Source organism: Puntigrus tetrazona, chromosome 23, assembly GCF_018831695.1.
Source record: "Puntigrus tetrazona isolate hp1 chromosome 23, ASM1883169v1, whole genome shotgun sequence".
NCBI classification, from domain to species: domain Eukaryota; kingdom Metazoa; phylum Chordata; class Actinopteri; order Cypriniformes; family Cyprinidae; genus Puntigrus; species Puntigrus tetrazona.
In genome coordinates this window covers 14405682-14423790 of record NC_056721.1, presented here as the reverse complement: position 1 = coordinate 14423790, position 18109 = coordinate 14405682, and the positions used below count along the sequence as shown (strand labels likewise).

General features: G+C 37.0%; 1 protein-coding gene across 5 annotated transcripts in view; it reads right to left on the bottom strand.

Annotated features, from left to right (window-relative positions):
- The window catches only part of fmnl3 (formin-like 3), a 37369-nt gene that overhangs the window by 4393 nt on the left and 14867 nt on the right, over window positions 1-18109 (bottom strand). For 4 of the 5 annotated variants that reach the window (XM_043224627.1, XM_043224629.1, XM_043224626.1 and 1 more), the window contains exons 2-25: window positions 16275-16358; window positions 15702-15782; window positions 15117-15193; window positions 12039-12122; window positions 11574-11708; window positions 10370-10478; window positions 10054-10130; window positions 8738-8831; window positions 7910-7984; window positions 7727-7837; window positions 7376-7525; window positions 5931-6032; window positions 4757-5111; window positions 4206-4289; window positions 3923-4047; window positions 3625-3827; window positions 3313-3547; window positions 2902-2970; window positions 2731-2811; window positions 2518-2647; window positions 2286-2446; window positions 2105-2206; window positions 1305-1397; window positions 993-1116 (exon numbers count right to left, since the gene is read on the bottom strand). In XM_043224627.1, coding sequence (XP_043080562.1) covers window positions 993-1116; window positions 1305-1397; window positions 2105-2206; window positions 2286-2446; window positions 2518-2647; window positions 2731-2811; window positions 2902-2970; window positions 3313-3547; window positions 3625-3827; window positions 3923-4047; window positions 4206-4289; window positions 4757-5111; window positions 5931-6032; window positions 7376-7525; window positions 7727-7837; window positions 7910-7984; window positions 8738-8831; window positions 10054-10130; window positions 10370-10478; window positions 11574-11708; window positions 12039-12122; window positions 15117-15193; window positions 15702-15782; window positions 16275-16358 — 2941 coding nt within the window. The remainder of the gene's footprint in view (window positions 1-992; window positions 1117-1304; window positions 1398-2104; window positions 2207-2285; window positions 2447-2517; window positions 2648-2730; window positions 2812-2901; window positions 2971-3312; window positions 3548-3624; window positions 3828-3922; window positions 4048-4205; window positions 4290-4756; window positions 5112-5930; window positions 6033-7375; window positions 7526-7726; window positions 7838-7909; window positions 7985-8737; window positions 8832-10053; window positions 10131-10369; window positions 10479-11573; window positions 11709-12038; window positions 12123-15116; window positions 15194-15701; window positions 15783-16274; window positions 16359-18109) is intronic. The other variant, XM_043224630.1, reaches the window with a different exon arrangement.

The window sequence follows — 18109 nt, the reverse complement described above, 5'->3', positions numbered from 1 at the left end:
GCATTTTTGTCCAAGATGTTTTCAATCCTGCTTAACAGCGACGGAAAATCTTCCTCACATGGGTACGCTATCGTTCAAAAATGATTTCTGAAGACTGTAGACTGATGTAATAACTGCTGAAAATTACATGACAGGAATAAATATAATTTTGAAACAGTAATATTTGACAATATCACAGTAATATTTGACAATATTACTGTTTTCACTGTATTTTTTTTTTAAGAAAATCAATGCAACTTCGATGAGATCTCTTTCAAAAACATCAATAAAATCTTACAGATCATAAACTTTTGAACGGTACTTTGTATGTCATATTTTCTAAGGAAAAACTACACTGTTAATTAATTAATAATTAACCAGAATACAGGATATGCGGGTAAACTTTAAGATTAAAACATTAAAGTACATGTCAAACAATCATGTTCAAGCATAACCTTAAGCATTAATAGACATTAAATCTTGTTTACTTTGTGACTGGGGTAACAGAAGATAAGTGATTATTCTTTTTATATTGCTTTATAAGGCTGGGACGTTGTTTAGTCAAATGTAAAAAAAAATATCTATGTGCATTTTTATTGCAAAATCAAAAAATCTCAAAAGTATTAAGTGTTTGACAGAAAAAAGATTCAGTGGTTATTAATTTATAATAAATATAAAAACTATATATAAACTAAATCGAGAACATAATATGAAAGATGGACTTTTGTTATAACGATTTCTGCAATCTCTATAAAAACTATCCTGTACAATTTACTTACTTTGGACAAAGAATCAGTTAGTATGCCATCTAATTGACTCTGAACATCCCTGAGGGTTGATTCAAGTTCTAAACCACTGGTTTTAACTGATATGCACTTGTAAAGTGTGGTGATTGAGCTGTAAGGGCCGACGTTTAACATAACAGAGAGTACACTGCTGATGTGGAGAGCTGTGGACCACCACAGTGATTGTGGAACCCTGGCTGATGGGTATTGTAGTCCTGCCTGGCCCACCTGTGATAATGTCTTCAATGGTGCCATCTTTGCCCTCATATACAGGCCGGTGGTCCTTGGCCTGTCTGCGGCGGAGCTCTGCGATCAGTTCCTGCTGCTGCTGGCGCTTCTTTTGAGCCTGGACCTTCAAGGAAAAAAACAAAATACATGTTTGCCACTCAATATCATCTGGAATTGTTTTAAATATTTAATGGATACAAGAACAAATCTACTAAAATAGAATTATGTTTTTGATTTAAAAATACTATAAATACTTCTAGTTGGATATTTAAAATAAATTTACAAAAAAAATGCTTTGCTCTTAGATTTCACCTTGGGGTCATGCTGTTTGGCCTCCTGTGCTAGTAGTTTTTCTCTCATGGCTTCCTCTTGCTTTTTCCTCTGTTCGTTTTCCTCCACAGCCTCCTGCAGAAAACAACACAGTTCTGTCAGAGAGGTGAATCTGATCCGGGTCCTGACACTGCACAAAACACAGGCTACGACCTCACGTCTAAACAATCACAGCAACCTCTGAGAAGGGATATGAATATGGACACACATGAATGCATAGTGATCTTGGAGCTTTTGTGGTTCCTCATCTAGACTCATAAATCCACCAGAAGAACAATGTGAGGAAGAGGTGTGTGTATGAGTGTGTGTCCGGGTTAAAGGCGATGAAGGCAAAGCCCAGTCTAAACACAGCAGCTGCCCTTAAATCTCAGCCCAGCTGCCCCTTCCTGTTATTCACCCTCTGCTAACGTCTGCTACTCCACCCCAGCGCTCTGACGCTGATGCTCCAACAGGGAAGACATTAAAACAAGGATGGCCAATGGATATAAACACACAGAAACTGTGAACCCACAATCAATTGGCTAGCAGGCAAGATCTTTCATCGCATCATGTTTACTAAACATGCCAGACAGCAGATCACATTGGCCGGCTCCTTCCTGTCCTCAATGACTTGAAATCAGGTCGAGTTCACCTTTCCCCTCGAGGCTTAGAAAATAAAAATCTCTTCCCGATGAGCACACAAAGGTACAAATGTGTTTTTGTCTTGTCATATTACGAAGATTCGCGATTCTTTAGTGCAGTGCCTACAACCATTGAGTGAATCATTTAATAGATTGCAGTACCTTGTAGGCTTTGATGAACCGTACAAACACTGGGAAGAACACAGAGGGCGGCGTGGTCTTAGGACTCTCCCCAAAGTAAAGCACCACATTGCTGAAGGCCTCCTATAAATGGATTCAATTTGAGATTCAGATAATCTGGTTTTGTATCCAGAAAGTGTTTTGTAAAAGAGAGAAAGGACACCTCGGCAGTCTTGGCATCTTTCTGTAGTTTGTCCAGCTGTGTATCGCTGGTCTGAAGGAAGCCCTTGAGTACAGCGTGGTCATGCAGACTGCATTCTCTCCTGACCAGATCCATGCCCTTACCCAGCTCCTTGACATCCAACAACACATTCTCCAGGGAGACTGTAAAGAATAATTTCAAGTTAATGCAATGAGAGCACAAATGAAGGTAAATCCAAAAAAAGAAAACAGACCTGCTGCAGCCTTATCCACAAAGTGCAGTTCATTGTAGAAGGAAGCCAGTTCAGGATATTTCTCTTTGACGACCAGAGCAATGTAGTGCAGCAGTGTCATCTTCCGGTCAGTAGACTTAGTATCTAGCAGCTTAGAGAGAACAACATCAGCATAAGAACAACACTTTTATTCAAATATGACATTGCTGAAGCCATTTCTACACTCCAGCTCACCAGATCCAGACTCTGAAGTTTGAAACCATACACCGAGCCTCTTTTACTACTGTTCATGTAGTTGCCCACAGCCAGAATGATCTGTGAAGAAAAAAGAAGGATAGTTAAGCATAACTGCAGACCAATTTGAGATGAATGCTTATATAATATGCAAAACAATAACACATTTACTTCAAGGATCTTCTTTAACTTTGGAGAAGACTTCACTGATGCTGATGCAGCGATGATAGCATTGAGTTGCTGTGGATTTAAATGAACAGATGTCAAATCTTTATTTGATCATATTGCCAAGAACACGTTCCTAAATCAACATCTTTGTTGTTCCAGAAATAAAATTTCCATTGAACAAACTAACCCTATACTTAACCCCAAGCATAACAACCCCTAAAATCAGAGGGAAATGATAGGTTGATAGCTCTATGCCTCAATTTAACCCCAAAATGTGAATAAGAATGTTGTTCCAGGAACAACAAACAAATTTTTTTACAAATCATTGTGGATGGTCATTCTTCAACAAAAATCTATTTTAAAAACCCACAAAATTTCCCAACTTCCTATTTGTTGACAATCACAGTTGCTCACCGGGGTCAGCATGTTGACATTATCATTGAAGTTGCCCACAAACGTGATGATGCTCATTCTTTGAGTGAGCCGCTCGATCTTGCTGAAGAGGAGCATAAAACGGTCTTCCTCAGCTAGTTGGTCCAGAGGTCTCCTCTCACGCTCGTACTGACGCAGTAGTTTACTCTCAGCCTCCGTGGGCAGAAACCGCATCAGGCATTCCACAAAGTCCACCGGCAGGGCTTTGAGATCAAACCTGCAACATGGACATTGCATCATATTAATCTCAGAGGAGATTTTTGAGAAGATTAAGACACTTGCAGATGTGCGTACGTCTGAATGGCTTTGCAAATCTCTTCTGTGGTCTTGTTGGCCTTGCGCAGAGTGATGGCTAAGTTCTTTGAGCGATTGGCATCAAGTAGCTGCACTTTGTTGATGACTTTGTGGGAAACCTTGCTCTTTGAGCATGACACATCCACCACAGGACCCTGGGCTTTCGTCTTGAACAGCTCCTCAAACTTCTCAAGATCCAACTCCTACACGATCAATCAAGAGCACATGGCATGGGTGGAGAGTTTCATGGAGCACATGGTTAAAATAATTTTTAAATCTGAGTCAAACTCAATATCACCTCAAGCACACGCTCATCGTCGATTTCGTTGAAGACGGTGCCATTGATCTGGTTGGGTTTCAGTGCAGTCCAGTTGAAGACAGGAAGACGGAACTTGGTTTTTATGGGTTTCTTGATGCGTATGGCTATAAGATAAATAAACAATAAGGAATAAACTTTATGGTCAGACTAATGTAATTGCATTTGACAAGATCCTGAGAGTGATTTGTCACTGTGACTTGATTTAAACAAATCAGAGCTAAGATAACACTGTTTCCTGTTATTATTTGTAATTTAGAATTACCTGATAAGCCGACACTAAGGATGACTGATGGTGATGGTCCAGGCAGAGGTGGAGGAGGGGGAGGAGGAATAGGAATACACTCGACTATAGAAAATAAGAGAAATGCAATATAATAGTATGCATGCATTTTCAGCTTTACTCCCAAATCTGTTCCCAAATAGTCACAAGGGCTAAATAGATATTTAGGCAGTCCCAGTCCAGCTGCTTCCTCAGCAGAAACCTCTCCTTAGCTAAAGGAAACACCCTTAGCTTTTCCTTTTCCTGCTACGCTTGCAAAGACTTGTACATTTAAATCTCTGAAACTACGTGTGCTCAGCTGAGTCTTGTTTTTCTGATTATGATACACTACAACAGCTCTCCATAATATTGAGCTTCGAGGGAACCCTTACATATCTGTTTTCCATTGACAGTGGGCTTGCACTGATGCCAAATCTAAACTTTTCCTTGTCCTTGAAATGAAATGAGTTCAGAGAATCTCAGATCTCCCGGTCAAGCAACAGTAACTAATAGCACAATACACAATTGATTTTCCTGGCTTTTCTCAGTCTTACCTTCTGAAGGGAGTGGTGGGGCAGGTGGAGGTGGTGGTGGCGGTGGAGGGGGAGCAACAACTTCAATAGGAGCAGGTGTAGAGGCACCTAGACCTCCAGTCCCACTCAAGCTTGCAGTAAGTAAGCCCAGGTCTCCCAGAGGTGCTCCAGTTGCTGCTCCACCAGCCAGTCCTCCTCCACCCAGAGCCTCAATAGCAATATCCCCATCAGGCTGCTTGCGTAAACGGATGGTGCCCTGCTGCTCCAGCTCCAGTAATTGCTTCTCAATGTTATTGTGCCTCTGGAAGGCAGCGTCCTTCTCCTGGATCATCCGTCGCAGTGTGTGCACTTGCGTGTTTGTGGACTCATACGTCTCCTGAATAACCATGAGTATGGTCAGTCAAGGATACAAAGGGAGTTTAAAATATTTATTGTACTTTTCTCTCAGCCTAGCAATAATAAAGCTACACAACACATGTAAATACTCTATTTTGATTTATACCATGGACTCTTTTTACATTTCCTTGGGTCTTGAAAGCATGTTATCATAGTTGGGTAAATTTCTATAGAGGTGAATGAAAACTGTTAAAGATATAATTTTGATATTTATGATTTTTGTCACAATATAAACAATTCATAATAGTGTTTTTATGACACTATTATGATAGAAATATTGAGATTATTTTGTTCACTAGAGAAAAATACATCAAATTTGCTCACATCTTTAGCTATTTGAAACACTCACAAAGAAGCGTTAAACGTTTTTTTTTTTGTTGTTGTTTTGTAAACTGATACCAAGGCAGTGTACTTTTAAAATTGTACATACATTTTTGAAACCTTTTTTAAAAAATTGCTAGATTCACCATACTAATAATATCACAGTCTGGGAAAAATGTCAATTGTACTGAATAATTAGCTTAATTATTTAACAGTAATTTCTATTATGTTACTTCATAGAATACCATAGTAAATGATCAAAAAAACATGGTATCTTACTCTATTATTAGACATTTTGACATATAATAAACAGACTATGCAAAGCCACAAAGAATTAATAATCAGTCATTCCGAATGAAACATTTTCATTGTACACATGACCATCATTCCTATTACACAAACAAATCATTATAGGAGATTTGCAAGTCAAGCTCATGGGTGAAGAAGATATAAGTGATTCAGAGTTACTGAAGCCTACCTTTATGGTCGCCAGTTCCTTGTCTTTGTGTAACAGCAGTTTCTCCAGGTCTGCTACCTTCATCATGGTCTCATTTTCAACATCTAGAAGCTTTTCTGTCACCTACAATAAAAAGAGGATTCGCATGAGAGAAAACATGACAGCTTGAGAGGCTGCAAAAAGAAAATGAGTGAAGATAGAGAGCCAGTTCAGAGCATTAATCCTATAAACATCTCTCCCATACCCTTTTAAGCTTCATTCTATCTCTCTCACTCTCTTATAGATCAATAATAACATTCCCAGCAGTATGACACAGCAGATGAGTTAGCATCACTTTCACTTTTGAAGCAGTGAAGATTACACACATAGTGGAATATTTGGGGAATTCTATCTTCCTCCCCCAGCCTGAGATACAGAGTTGTTGTGTGATTCTCTGTTCATTTCAAGACCTTTGCCATGAGCATAGCTCAGCCCAGCAGAAAGGCCCACTACTGAGTCAAGATCAGAGGAACAATCCGAGGTTTGTTTTTACACTGCCTGCATTCTGCATACTTAGATTTACGAGCTTTATCTGTTGAACTAAACCCTTACAAGCCCAAACAGTCTGCAAGTCAAATTCTAAATATGTTTATGTATATGTTTCAAGATCTCTCTACACTGAAAGTGAATGATTAAGCTATGCATGAGGCTATATGTTTGTGAGTGAATACTAGGGAATAACCCTGATCTCTCTGAACGCTGAACTCTGATCAGGGTGAAGTCATTAAGATATTCAAAGTGTCAACATAACAAACTGATAAAGAGATCTGACATAATCAGGATATGAATAAAATTGGAATCATGCATAAATTAAATCAAAATGTAAGTGTGGTGATATAAGCAAACATTTGTAACGTCATTGTTGCAACAAAAAATAATGACCTATATAATAGCCGATGATGAAATCATAGCAAAGGTGCAATAAATTGATCAAAGGTAAGCGTAAATACATTTCTAATGTTGCAAAATATTTACATTTTAATTAAACGCTGTTCTTTGAACTTCCACAAAAATATTAATGACTGTTGAAAAATCAGCATTACATAAATAGATTACATTTTTAATTATATATTACAGCCTTAGTGAGCAACATATACTATAAATATAAAAATACTGTACTGATCCTAAATTTTAAATGTACATATTTATGGGAGTTTTTAAAAATGAAAAAATAGTGGTGCTCGGTAATTTCCAAAGCACTTATAGACCTTTCAAAAGTTTTTTATATGCTCTGCGTTGAATAATGTGCAAAATTATCCATAAATAAATGTATTAATTCATTCATTTATTTTTTATTTATCATAACATAATCCACTCATGCCTCATTTTTTTGTTCAGAAACTTCAGATTGTAGCTGATGTATGCTAAGTGTATGGGGTTTAAGAATAACATTGCTATAATGAAAGGGAGTATACAATTGTTCTTACATGAGACAAATGCTCTTCCAGCTCCTCCACTTTCTCCAGGGCCACATTCTTAGTTTCAGCATCCTCCAACAGACCTCCGACATCAAACACATTATCCAGGTAAGCCTGGATCTGAACCGACAACTTATCACTCTCTGTGTGCTTGGATTTCTGGAAGGAAACAGAGGGGATTTTTTAACGTTTTATCATGTGGGTTACATGCGAGTTTAACAATATCTCCAGTGTCTGTATAGGCTGAATCATCCAATAGTATTTCAATTACAAAAATGCATCCGCTTAACAAACTTGCCTTTATACTTGGCTATTTAAACACTGAATGATTTTAGATCAGTTTGAACATTGACTGGATACCTCCAGGAAGTCATCAAGCCCCAGCTTAGTGAACTCATACTGCAGATGTACACGGAAGTTCATGTCCTCTACTGAATGGACCACAATGTTGATGAACTGCATACAAGCAACCTGAGACAAAAACCACAAAGTCAAACACATCCATGCCTCACACAATATACTGATGCGTTATAATGCACCTACCATGAAGTCGATGTTGCCATCTTCACTTCGAAAATACTCCATCAGCTTCTCAAATCGGTGCTTCTCCTTACACACCTGCACATATTTTTTATTTAGCCAGTCATAAAAACACAGTAACCCTTCAGATTAGTTCTTGTTCTATAATCAGCAGAGTATGAGGTTACGGCATTCAGTGAAGCTGAGACTGATGGATAATTCAGATCACAGTCGACACAGGAGAAAGACAGACTTTATTGTAGACTTTATGGAAAAAGAAAAGGATTGAAATAACAAAAGAACTATATTATGCCTTCGCAAATCACTACGGCAGAATGAGACACTTTTCAAATCAGCTTCTTGTTCGTAATGCTGGAACATTGGAACATTTAATTTACTGGTTAAAATTCAAAGTTAGCTCAACCACAGACTCTTTGAAGACTAGTTCTGCCAGGCAGTGTTTTATTTCAGTCTTTCTCATAGCATTTTTGTGACTGCTGTGTTGATTAGCTCTCTTAGTTTCTCAGGATAGAATTAGACAGTTAGAGGATAATTGGCCTGTTTCCGGTATTTAAATGACTAGGCAAACAAAACTACGAGGTTGAGTGAACAGTTGAGTCTGCAGGCAATCCCCCCCCCAAAAAAACACTGATCCTTATCAGAGACATGGATCTAATGAAACGACTGACTTAAGATGTGGTGTTTTCCCACACATGCACATGGGAAGGGAGAAAATGGGCAGTTAATTGGCTGTATATGTGCACGAACTGAAACAAAACAACTTTTTTAAACATAATACAAGATCTATGGCTTTTGTAAGACACACGCAGGTGTAAAAATCACAGGATCTACCTCTTTGAAGTTATCAAACGCTGAGAGGATGATTTCATGGCCTCCTCGCACCAAACACACAGCAGCCAGCAGCTCCAGGACCAGTGCCTTTGTTCTACAGGCAGAACAAAAGCCTCTGTGAGCATTCAACTGGACCAGAGTGGCAGAGCAGGACTCGTACAATAAGACGGGTAACATTACCAACTTGACAGATCATTACCCACCCACACCTGCTTAGATCTATCCTTCAGGGAGAACAGCAGCTTTGTGTCCATTGTTATACAATTTTCAAAATCAGAAACGTGATAGCGCACTTTCATCTTGAACCTCTCATTGGGGTCACTTCTGATGCTGGGTAATTTTATGGTGATGTTTTGGAATGACACAATCCAAGAAAACGCCTTCACAGCACAGTTAAATGTCGTGACTGAGTGATACATTGGCGCATGATTCATTGAGCTCTAGGAATGATCCTTTTTAGAAAAGCTGGGGGGTTTTCCATGTTTTAGTCCAAACTGATCTAAGCTTCTACTACAAATACACTTAGTCAGACTGACACTAATCCGCTTGAAAGAATTCATTCTTACCAAACAAAAGCACAACTCTAATCCCCAACTTCACAGCGCCACCAAAACTACAGGTCACTGAAAGTACTACATTAATCGGGTTAATCAGGTAGCTACATATTTAGAGACTGTTCACACGAAACACTTTTGCATTATACTGTGCTGCTTTTCCAAACTTTTTTCTGTTTTCACTCTCTACAGAGTGTGACTGGTGCACTTTAATATTATGTGTTTTACAGCATTTCACACATTCTACAAATAAGACATTCAATTTAAAAATAGTAAAAAAAAAAAATTCTCTATGCCGAATGTCTCTCATTTTTAAATGAAAAAACACATTATCTATGAATGACCCTTAGAGGGACAGTACACCCAGAGAATTTTGAATGATTGAATTCTGCCATAATTTACTCCCAATCATGTCATTTACTTCTTCTGTGGAACAAAAAAGTTTTGGGGCCCAATGACTTATATAGTAACAAAAAAAAAGTCAGTGAGTACAAATATGTTTTTTTCTTTGTTATGCAAAACACAAAAGAAGATATTTTGAAGAATGTTGGTAACCAGTTTCGAGTACCATTGACTTCCATAGTAGGAACCAAAAATACTATGCTATGGAAGTCTATGGAACCCGACATTCTTTAAAATATCTTCTTTTGTGTTTGGCAAAAGAAAGAAATGCACACAGGTTTGGCAAGAAATGAAGGTGAGTGAATGGCCCAACTTTTTAATTTTCATTTTTAATTTAAAACACAGAACTATGATTCTTACCTTGGGTTCTTATTGTTCAAACTTAGGGCGATCTCGTTGACCGCATGCGCATGAGACATGACGAGGTTAAAGCCATACTAGGGTGAGAAAAGAAAAAGCAATGTGGTGTAAGTATTAAAAAAATATCAATGGTGATTCTGTAGAGACTTGTGCTGCTGTTTATAAACTGGACAGACTGTGAAACATTCTGGAGAATAACAGGTTACTTAATAATGCTACAGTAAAAATAGTTGTTATTTGCTGCTTCCTTTCTATGTGCAATCAGGTCAGATGTCCCTGAGGTTTTTGCGACCAATCAGGTCTGTGCATCCTGTACCTGATAGTTCATGATTGCTCTGAGGCACATGATGCACACATGCACGTCATCCTTTTGACTCACTAATCTGGAGTTCTTGATGGTTTTGCTGTTGGCAGTTGAGCCATAACTGAAATAGAAGGAAAAAGTTAGTAGTGAACAACAGCTGTGCTTGATTTGACATAAATGTGCACAAGCGATAACTCGTATGCACAATATAAAAAGGGTTTTATTTGTGTGTTATCTACACTCAGGAAGTGTGGCTTTGGCTTAGTGGGCAAAATAATGCACGCATGTGACTCCTAGTTTCGGTGCAAAGCAATGTTCCTGTCACTGCAAAAACACATGTATTATAATCTGTGAAGCAAGAGGGGAATCTAACTGAGAAATTCTAAAACAATATTTCACACTTTCCAAAACTAGTCTAATTACTTGAATGATCTATTATCTAAAACAAAATGAACCTAGCATGAGTAGATAGTGTTTAAAACACATTAAATGCATGTAATAAAATGCTGATATTGGACTAATCTAATCTTAATTTTGACATAATCTGATGAAATGATGACCAAATATTTATTCTGTATATAACAATTTTACTGTAAAAAACTAAAATATGTATTTAGGTTATACATTATATAAAAAAATATTTATAAAATATATATATTATATATATATATATATATATTTATGGGTTTAGTTTTATTTATATATTTATATATATATATAATATTTATTTATGGGTTTAGTTTTATTTATTTATTTTTAGTTCATGTCACAAAATGTTACAATTAAAAAAGGACATAACCCTATAAAGCCTGAATTACAAAATAATAATCAGAAAAAATGACTTTTCCTTTTAATTGGGAAACTTTATTTAACCTTTAGAATATATATATATATATATATATTTTTTTTTTTTTTTTTTTTTTTATCAACATAAAAAGGTTTGCATTTGTGCAAACTTATATTTCACAAACATGAAATTCAATGCAACAAAGCCTTTTAACATTCTTCTAAACAATAATGGATGAATAATCATGTAAATCTGCATGTATATATATATTGATATATATTGATCAGTCGAACAGTGCATTAAATATTTAAAACTTTTAAATTGTGACTTAATAAGCAGCCTGAACCAAACCAATGCAAGTTATCATATAAGCAAACATCATTTTAAAGCAAGGCAGAGCGCAGCAAGCACAAGCAGGCCAGTACATACCGGAGGACGGATTGCCGCGCAGAGCGCACCAGCGTATTACAGCCGTTCTGGTGCAGATCCTCAATGGACCTGCTCCAGGACTTAGCCTTATCCAGCAAAAAGTCGTCACCATTCTCCAGCCCATCAAAATCCAACCTGAGCCGCACAGACAGGGAACCGCACATAAGGAGGGCAGGGGGTAAGGATTGGGAAGGTTAGCAACAGAGCTCAGTTACAGGGGGTCCAGGATTATGCAGAGAGCAGCACAGGACCGTCCAAGCAAATTATAGCACGGCATAACAAAGCACAAAACAAAATGCAGCCTACAATGAGGCATTCAGCATGGTCATAATCATAAAACAACACTGAATTCATAGCAGCCTTTGTCTCCAGCAGAAGCCTGGTTACATGATCTTTGAAATGTCCTAAAGTCGGTACACAGATTGGTGTTTTGTGAAGTGGGTGTTTTTAGGCTGTGTCACTCACATGACGGCACACTGAGCGAAGGAGAGGTACTCCACCAGGATGTCCAGGCCTCTGTTTTCATCGTTGAGGAACTCACGAACCCACCTGCCACAGTAAAGGAGATGATGAAATGAAAGCATCCTATTAACTTCCTCCTGATATTAAAAACACACAAAGATTTTTTTAAAGAAATGAATACTTTTATGCATCAAGGTTGCATTAAATTGATCAAATGTGGCAGTAATGATACTTATAATGTTACAAAAGATTTCTATTTTAAATAAATACTGTTCTTTAAACTTTTTAATATTAAGGGTACCAACAAAAAACCTTCTCAAGCAGCATATCTTCAATGACTTCTGATGGACCATGTGACATGAAAACTGGAGTGATGGCTGCTAAAAATCCACTTTTGCTATCACAAGAATACTACATTCTAAAACGTAACAAAAAAAAAAAAAAAAACTTTTAAACTGAAAAGAAACACAGATCACTGATTTTACTGTTATTTTGCTCAAATAACTGAACTGAAAGAAAGAAGATGGAACTGTTGTTGCTGCGAGACCACGTTCAGGAGACCCTGTGTGTTGTTGTGAAAGTGAAACAATTACTTTAAAGATACAATTAATTTCTGAGAGAAAAAATAAAGTTCTGCCCTTTTTATTGTTCCTATTGTACATTAAATAAAAGATCCTATGATGCAAGTAGCGAATGTTGTTTCATGCTGACTTTAAAATCCCAAGACATTTTCAGAATCAAGGCTGCTCTGAGTTGACTGTCTTGGCAAGACCGAGACGGAAAGTCCAGAATAGAGGCTGGTTTTAGATTTCCTTCATTTAGCTCCAGATTTCTGAAGGGGAAACTCAAAGCAAAAGGAATTCCCACCATGCAGAGCAAAAGAACGTGGAGACCATAGCCTGAGAGAGGAGGTTAAATCTCTGACAGTGGGAGTGTTTAGACTGCCTCCCCTGTGCAAACATTCACTTATATATACATGCATTCTTCATTTTTCTGCATGGCTCTCATTTCCATTCTTTTTTTACCTCTCGAACACAAGCCGTAATGATTAGTTGAAATCTATCCCTATTGTTAAATGGCTTTGGATGCATAAAAACAAAAAGCTACCCAAACGAGCAGAAGAAAAACAGACAAAATGTGGAACTGAGCAAGAAACAGACTTTTCAGACTGAAAAGGTGGAGGGGGCTCACTCCATCATCAGCTTCCTGTCTGCCACCTCCCCCTCCCTTCTCCCCTTTAGACTCTTTTCCTGTCCGGCCAGATGCTATTTCAGATTGTCTTGGCAAAGCAAGAAGTAGCACATCGGAAAGAGGCCAGGGATCGGACACATGCAATAAACAGTCCTCTGTTCCATTTTATCCAGCCCCCCAAAAAAGTGAAAATAGCCTGCCTATTCTTTTTCTTTTGTTCTTAATGAGAAACACATTACCCCTGGCTCTTAATAATGCAGGAGAGAGGAGTGTATTGGTTATTTATGGCTCACGCAGAAGACAAAGGAAGTCATTCAGAATCATATTTTGTCAGTGTTTTCTCAGATTTTGCTCGTATAACTAAATGCGTGTGTGTGTGTGTGTGTGTCAGTGTGTATCAGGAAGCTACTTTGAACTTGCAGTTTGCTAGGCTACTCATAATTTATAGTAATTTAAACTGAATACAGCCTTTTAATCTTTTGAAGTAGTAGTTAGCTAACCTACTCATAACAAAAAATGTAACTCGCAACTCAAAAAAAAAACAACTTAATTTATCATTTAAATAAATAATTTTAAATATAAAATTTCTCGTCATAAAATGTTAAAATAAGAAATGTCAATAATAAAATGTAATTATTAAAAACTATTTCTTCTTATTATTATTACTACATTTATATGATCTCAATTAGCACTTAACAATGTATCTTAAATTAAATAGATAGGTTCAACAACTAACAAAATACAATAAGCAGCTAACAAAACTACAATGCAACTTAATTTATAAAATATTTACAACAAATAGCAGCATGCAACTATAGATTTTGATAAAATAATACCTTAAATTAATTGTTTTTTGTGGAGAATCAAAAACCTCAAATTAATTGCTTCTATGAGGAGACTCGAAATGATAATGCATTATTATGAATTGTTATTTTACACGGTCAATTTTTTTGTATTTTTCCCATGCTATATATGAGCATATCTGAATACTTAATTCACTCAAATGTAAATTTTCATACACAATACAAAGTGATATTCAAAAGAACACATTTTGTAATTTTCAAACACCTGAAAAAAAAAAAAAAAAAACTTTTTCTAACTATTGAAAAATGTGGTGAAGTTATTAGTTACTCTTCACTGCTTGAGCGTTCATCCGATTGGTAAGAATGTACCATACTTAGTGCATGCAACAAGCATGCTATTCTCTAATGCGGATGTGTGTAAACGGTTTCATGGTTCCACAACAAGTTGTTTTTTGTATTCAGAAAGTGTGTGTGCCCTTGAAAACCGAATATAAACAGTGAAAAGATGTTCCCAGTTGTCAGTGCTTCATTGTGTTACACAACTGTGTGTCAGTGTTTTTGTCTGTGTTCAGCAATGTGAGTTATAATCCATTGTGTGTGTGTGTGTGTGTGTGTGCATGTGTGTGTATATGTGTCCTTTCACACACTACATTGTTGGATGCTACAGGCTTCCTGGCTCTCCAGCATACACAACTCAGCTTCCTGAGTTGCTTGAAGCTGCTAAGGGGGTGGTGTGTGAGGGACGAGATGAATAAAAACCATCTGGACGCTGCCGAGGTTCTACTGACGGCATTATAAGCAGAGGGAAACTAGCAGAACAGCCCAACAGCAGGGATTTGTGCACGAGCAAACACTACATCTAGCTTTCTACAACAGGAAGAACAAAGAAAGAGTGATTCTTTAGAGGGGAAAGCCAAACAATACCACAGCTTCCCGTCCATACCACTAGCAGTGCTATTGTTCCCTGCACTGTACACAGGAGCCTCATAACCTCAATGCAGTGGTAACTGGGAGGGGTGTTTGAGATTAGCGCAAGACGAGGAGATGTAAAACAAGGATTAAATGAAAGAAGACGGGAATTAGTCACCCTATGTGATTGGTTCGCAGCGATATCTCCAGCTCCCGCAGGACTTTGGTGGATTCCTGGACCCTTCTGCGAAATTTCTGCACACAGAAACAAACTGATGATTATCAGCATGTTTGGAGAAAATTTCACTAGAACAGTTTAAACATTTCAATAAACACTAACTAGTGTTGGGTAAAGCAACACTTCTGGTTAAACTTTTGGTGAAGTTTAACCAAAAGAAGTCAGCACCAATGTCTTTCACAGGAAAACCAATTGATCAGATTATAGTAAATTAAATGATCCTGAATATTTTTTTTTTTGCATATACACTTCCAATCCAAAACACTTCAACTTTCAAATGTATATTTATATCAATATATATATATATATATATATATATATATATATATATATATATATATATATATATATATATATATATATATATATAAAAATCATAGTTCTACTAAAAAAATAAAGATTCATAAACAAACCTAATTTTGTAATTAAACAGGCTTTTATTTCTAATACAACCTCTTTAACTGCTGTAAAGTCATGTAGGTAAGAAACAGATACTGGTTACGCAATCCTCAGAATCATACTGACCTTGCGTGTGACTCTTGGGTCTAAATATCCACGTAGTTTCTGGATGTATGTATGTGGAGGATTCTTCACTTGGAAACGCTCCTAAGGCAGAAAAGAGGGGGAGACAGTTATACACAGGCAAAAAAACATCTCCACCAAAAGATTAATGTTCTGGTTTAACTAACGCATACACATGTGCTTAATCATGTCATGCTGTTGTTTAAAAAAAACAAGAAACTGATATTATTCTTAAACAATTTTTTGTCGTAATTGTGAACTCTCTTTTTCAGCAGTATAGATTTGTCAAGATACACAACTAGACATTTATAAATAGTTTTAGAAATCATGCAAAGTCAGAAGGAGAAATTATGAAGACAGGATGCTATTTTAATGCAATTTAAATGAATGGGGACTGAGGATAAAATCACTATACAATTATCAAAAAAGTGATCCAAACAACTATTAGAAAGCTTCCCAGAAGCGTGATATGTTTGTGTTTGTGATATGTTTGTGTATGTTTTATAATAATGTCATTCTCAGCTCTGTTTTTTTTGTAGGTTGTGACACAATAATGGGTGATTGTGGAGGCTGTACCTGGTCACAGATGAGGTCCCACTTCTTCTCATTATCGTACTGCCGGAGGAGTCGTGCTTTATCCGGGGGCAGGTTCATAGAGTTCTGAAAAACAAGAGCGCACGTTCGCATCAGAACACACAGGAAGTCATGTATTCCTCTACGTAACCTTGGCAACGACCTTGCAGAGATCTCTGTGCTCATTTTCTTTGGGTCACAAAGGTTTCTTGTCTGACCTCACATCCTGTACTGACTTCAGTCTGAATACGATTTCAATTTTATGTGATTAATATGATTTCTTTTTTACATTTTCCTTTTTTTTAAGGAAACTTTTTCCGTTGCAAAACTCACAGCCACAATTGAGGGTGTTTGCTGGTGTGTTGCTGCTAGGCAGTTGCTAAGGTACTGGTTGAGTGCTTTGCAGTGTGTATTTGTTTACTGGGGTGTTGCTAAAAAAGCAAACTGAATTAGCTGAAGTATGACTTACGTGTTAAAGTTTACGGAAATACACAATTACGAAACACAGACATGTGATTATGTGCATTGCACACAACGTGCGTGAGAGTCCTGAAAGTTTGTTGAAGTCAGCATCTTTCAAGCATCTTTCCTGAAACACAGACATCGAAATGTAACTCTGCCACTTGAAGCTTGTTAACTTGGGCTATCAAATATCCTGGACAAGCTCCACAAAAACAGACTTATCATATAAAAGTCCCATATATACTGTTGTTCAGTAGTTTTGTGGTCAGACTTTTTTACTACAGTAAAATGTTAAATATTTTATTGCAATTTAAAATGTTTAGTTTTAATATATATCTTAAAATGTAATTTATTCACGTGATGGCAAAGCTGGATTTTCCAGAGGCATTACTCCAATTGTCAGTGTCACATGATTAGATGAACAGAAATGAACAGAAAGTTCAACAGAGCTATTTTAGAAATAGTTTGTCACATTGCCAGTCACAATGCCTTTATTATCACTTTAATAAATAAAAATATTAATTTCTTTAAATTAAATTGAATTAAAAAACTCATTTTCAATGATAGTGTAAATGTGAGATTCTCATGGTTTCCCATATAAACCAGGGTGATGATAATAATACTGCTATTGTTCAAATGATATATAAACCATTGTTCTCCCTGCCTTCTTATAACAGACAGGGCACTGCATTGTAACAAGACTACTCTCTGATATCAGGTCATGTTTGCACTACAAACAGATAGGTGTGCAATTTGTCTTCTAAATCTCTTTAATAGTGGAACACACACTGAGTCAGGTGTGGGGTGTGATCGGACAACTGGCTCCAGCAAACACTGTATGTCTCTTTATTAACCTGAGACGCTGTGCTATGAGTCCTGATAGCGAGCAGCAGATCCCACCAGTATGACACAGACCTCTCAGTGGGTTTCTCTTTGAAGACAGAAGAGGTGTTTGTTCTGAAGATACCATTCGCACCCATATCTACACCCATCCGAGCATCTGTCTATCACCCTGTCTGTCTTTGCACTCCAAACTAGAGGTATCGCCTTCTCAACGGCTTCTCTGCCTACTGCCAAGACAACGTATCATTTCAGTGAAATTACACGACCAAGTCATCATAAACAATTTTTTTTTCCACTGGTATTTACTCCATGATTTATGGAAAGTGAACATTGTATGTGGTGAAGGAATGCATTTTATTTTATTTCCATGGTAAAGCGATTATGTTATTCCACTACATTAAATCAAACATCAATCATATTCAGTGTCTGGGAAAGGTTGGTGAAATATGTATTATTGTAGTTTTTCTTAGTTTTGCTGCATTCAGTGAAGGATTCATCAGACTAATTCAAACAGCAACACTTTATTTTAAGGT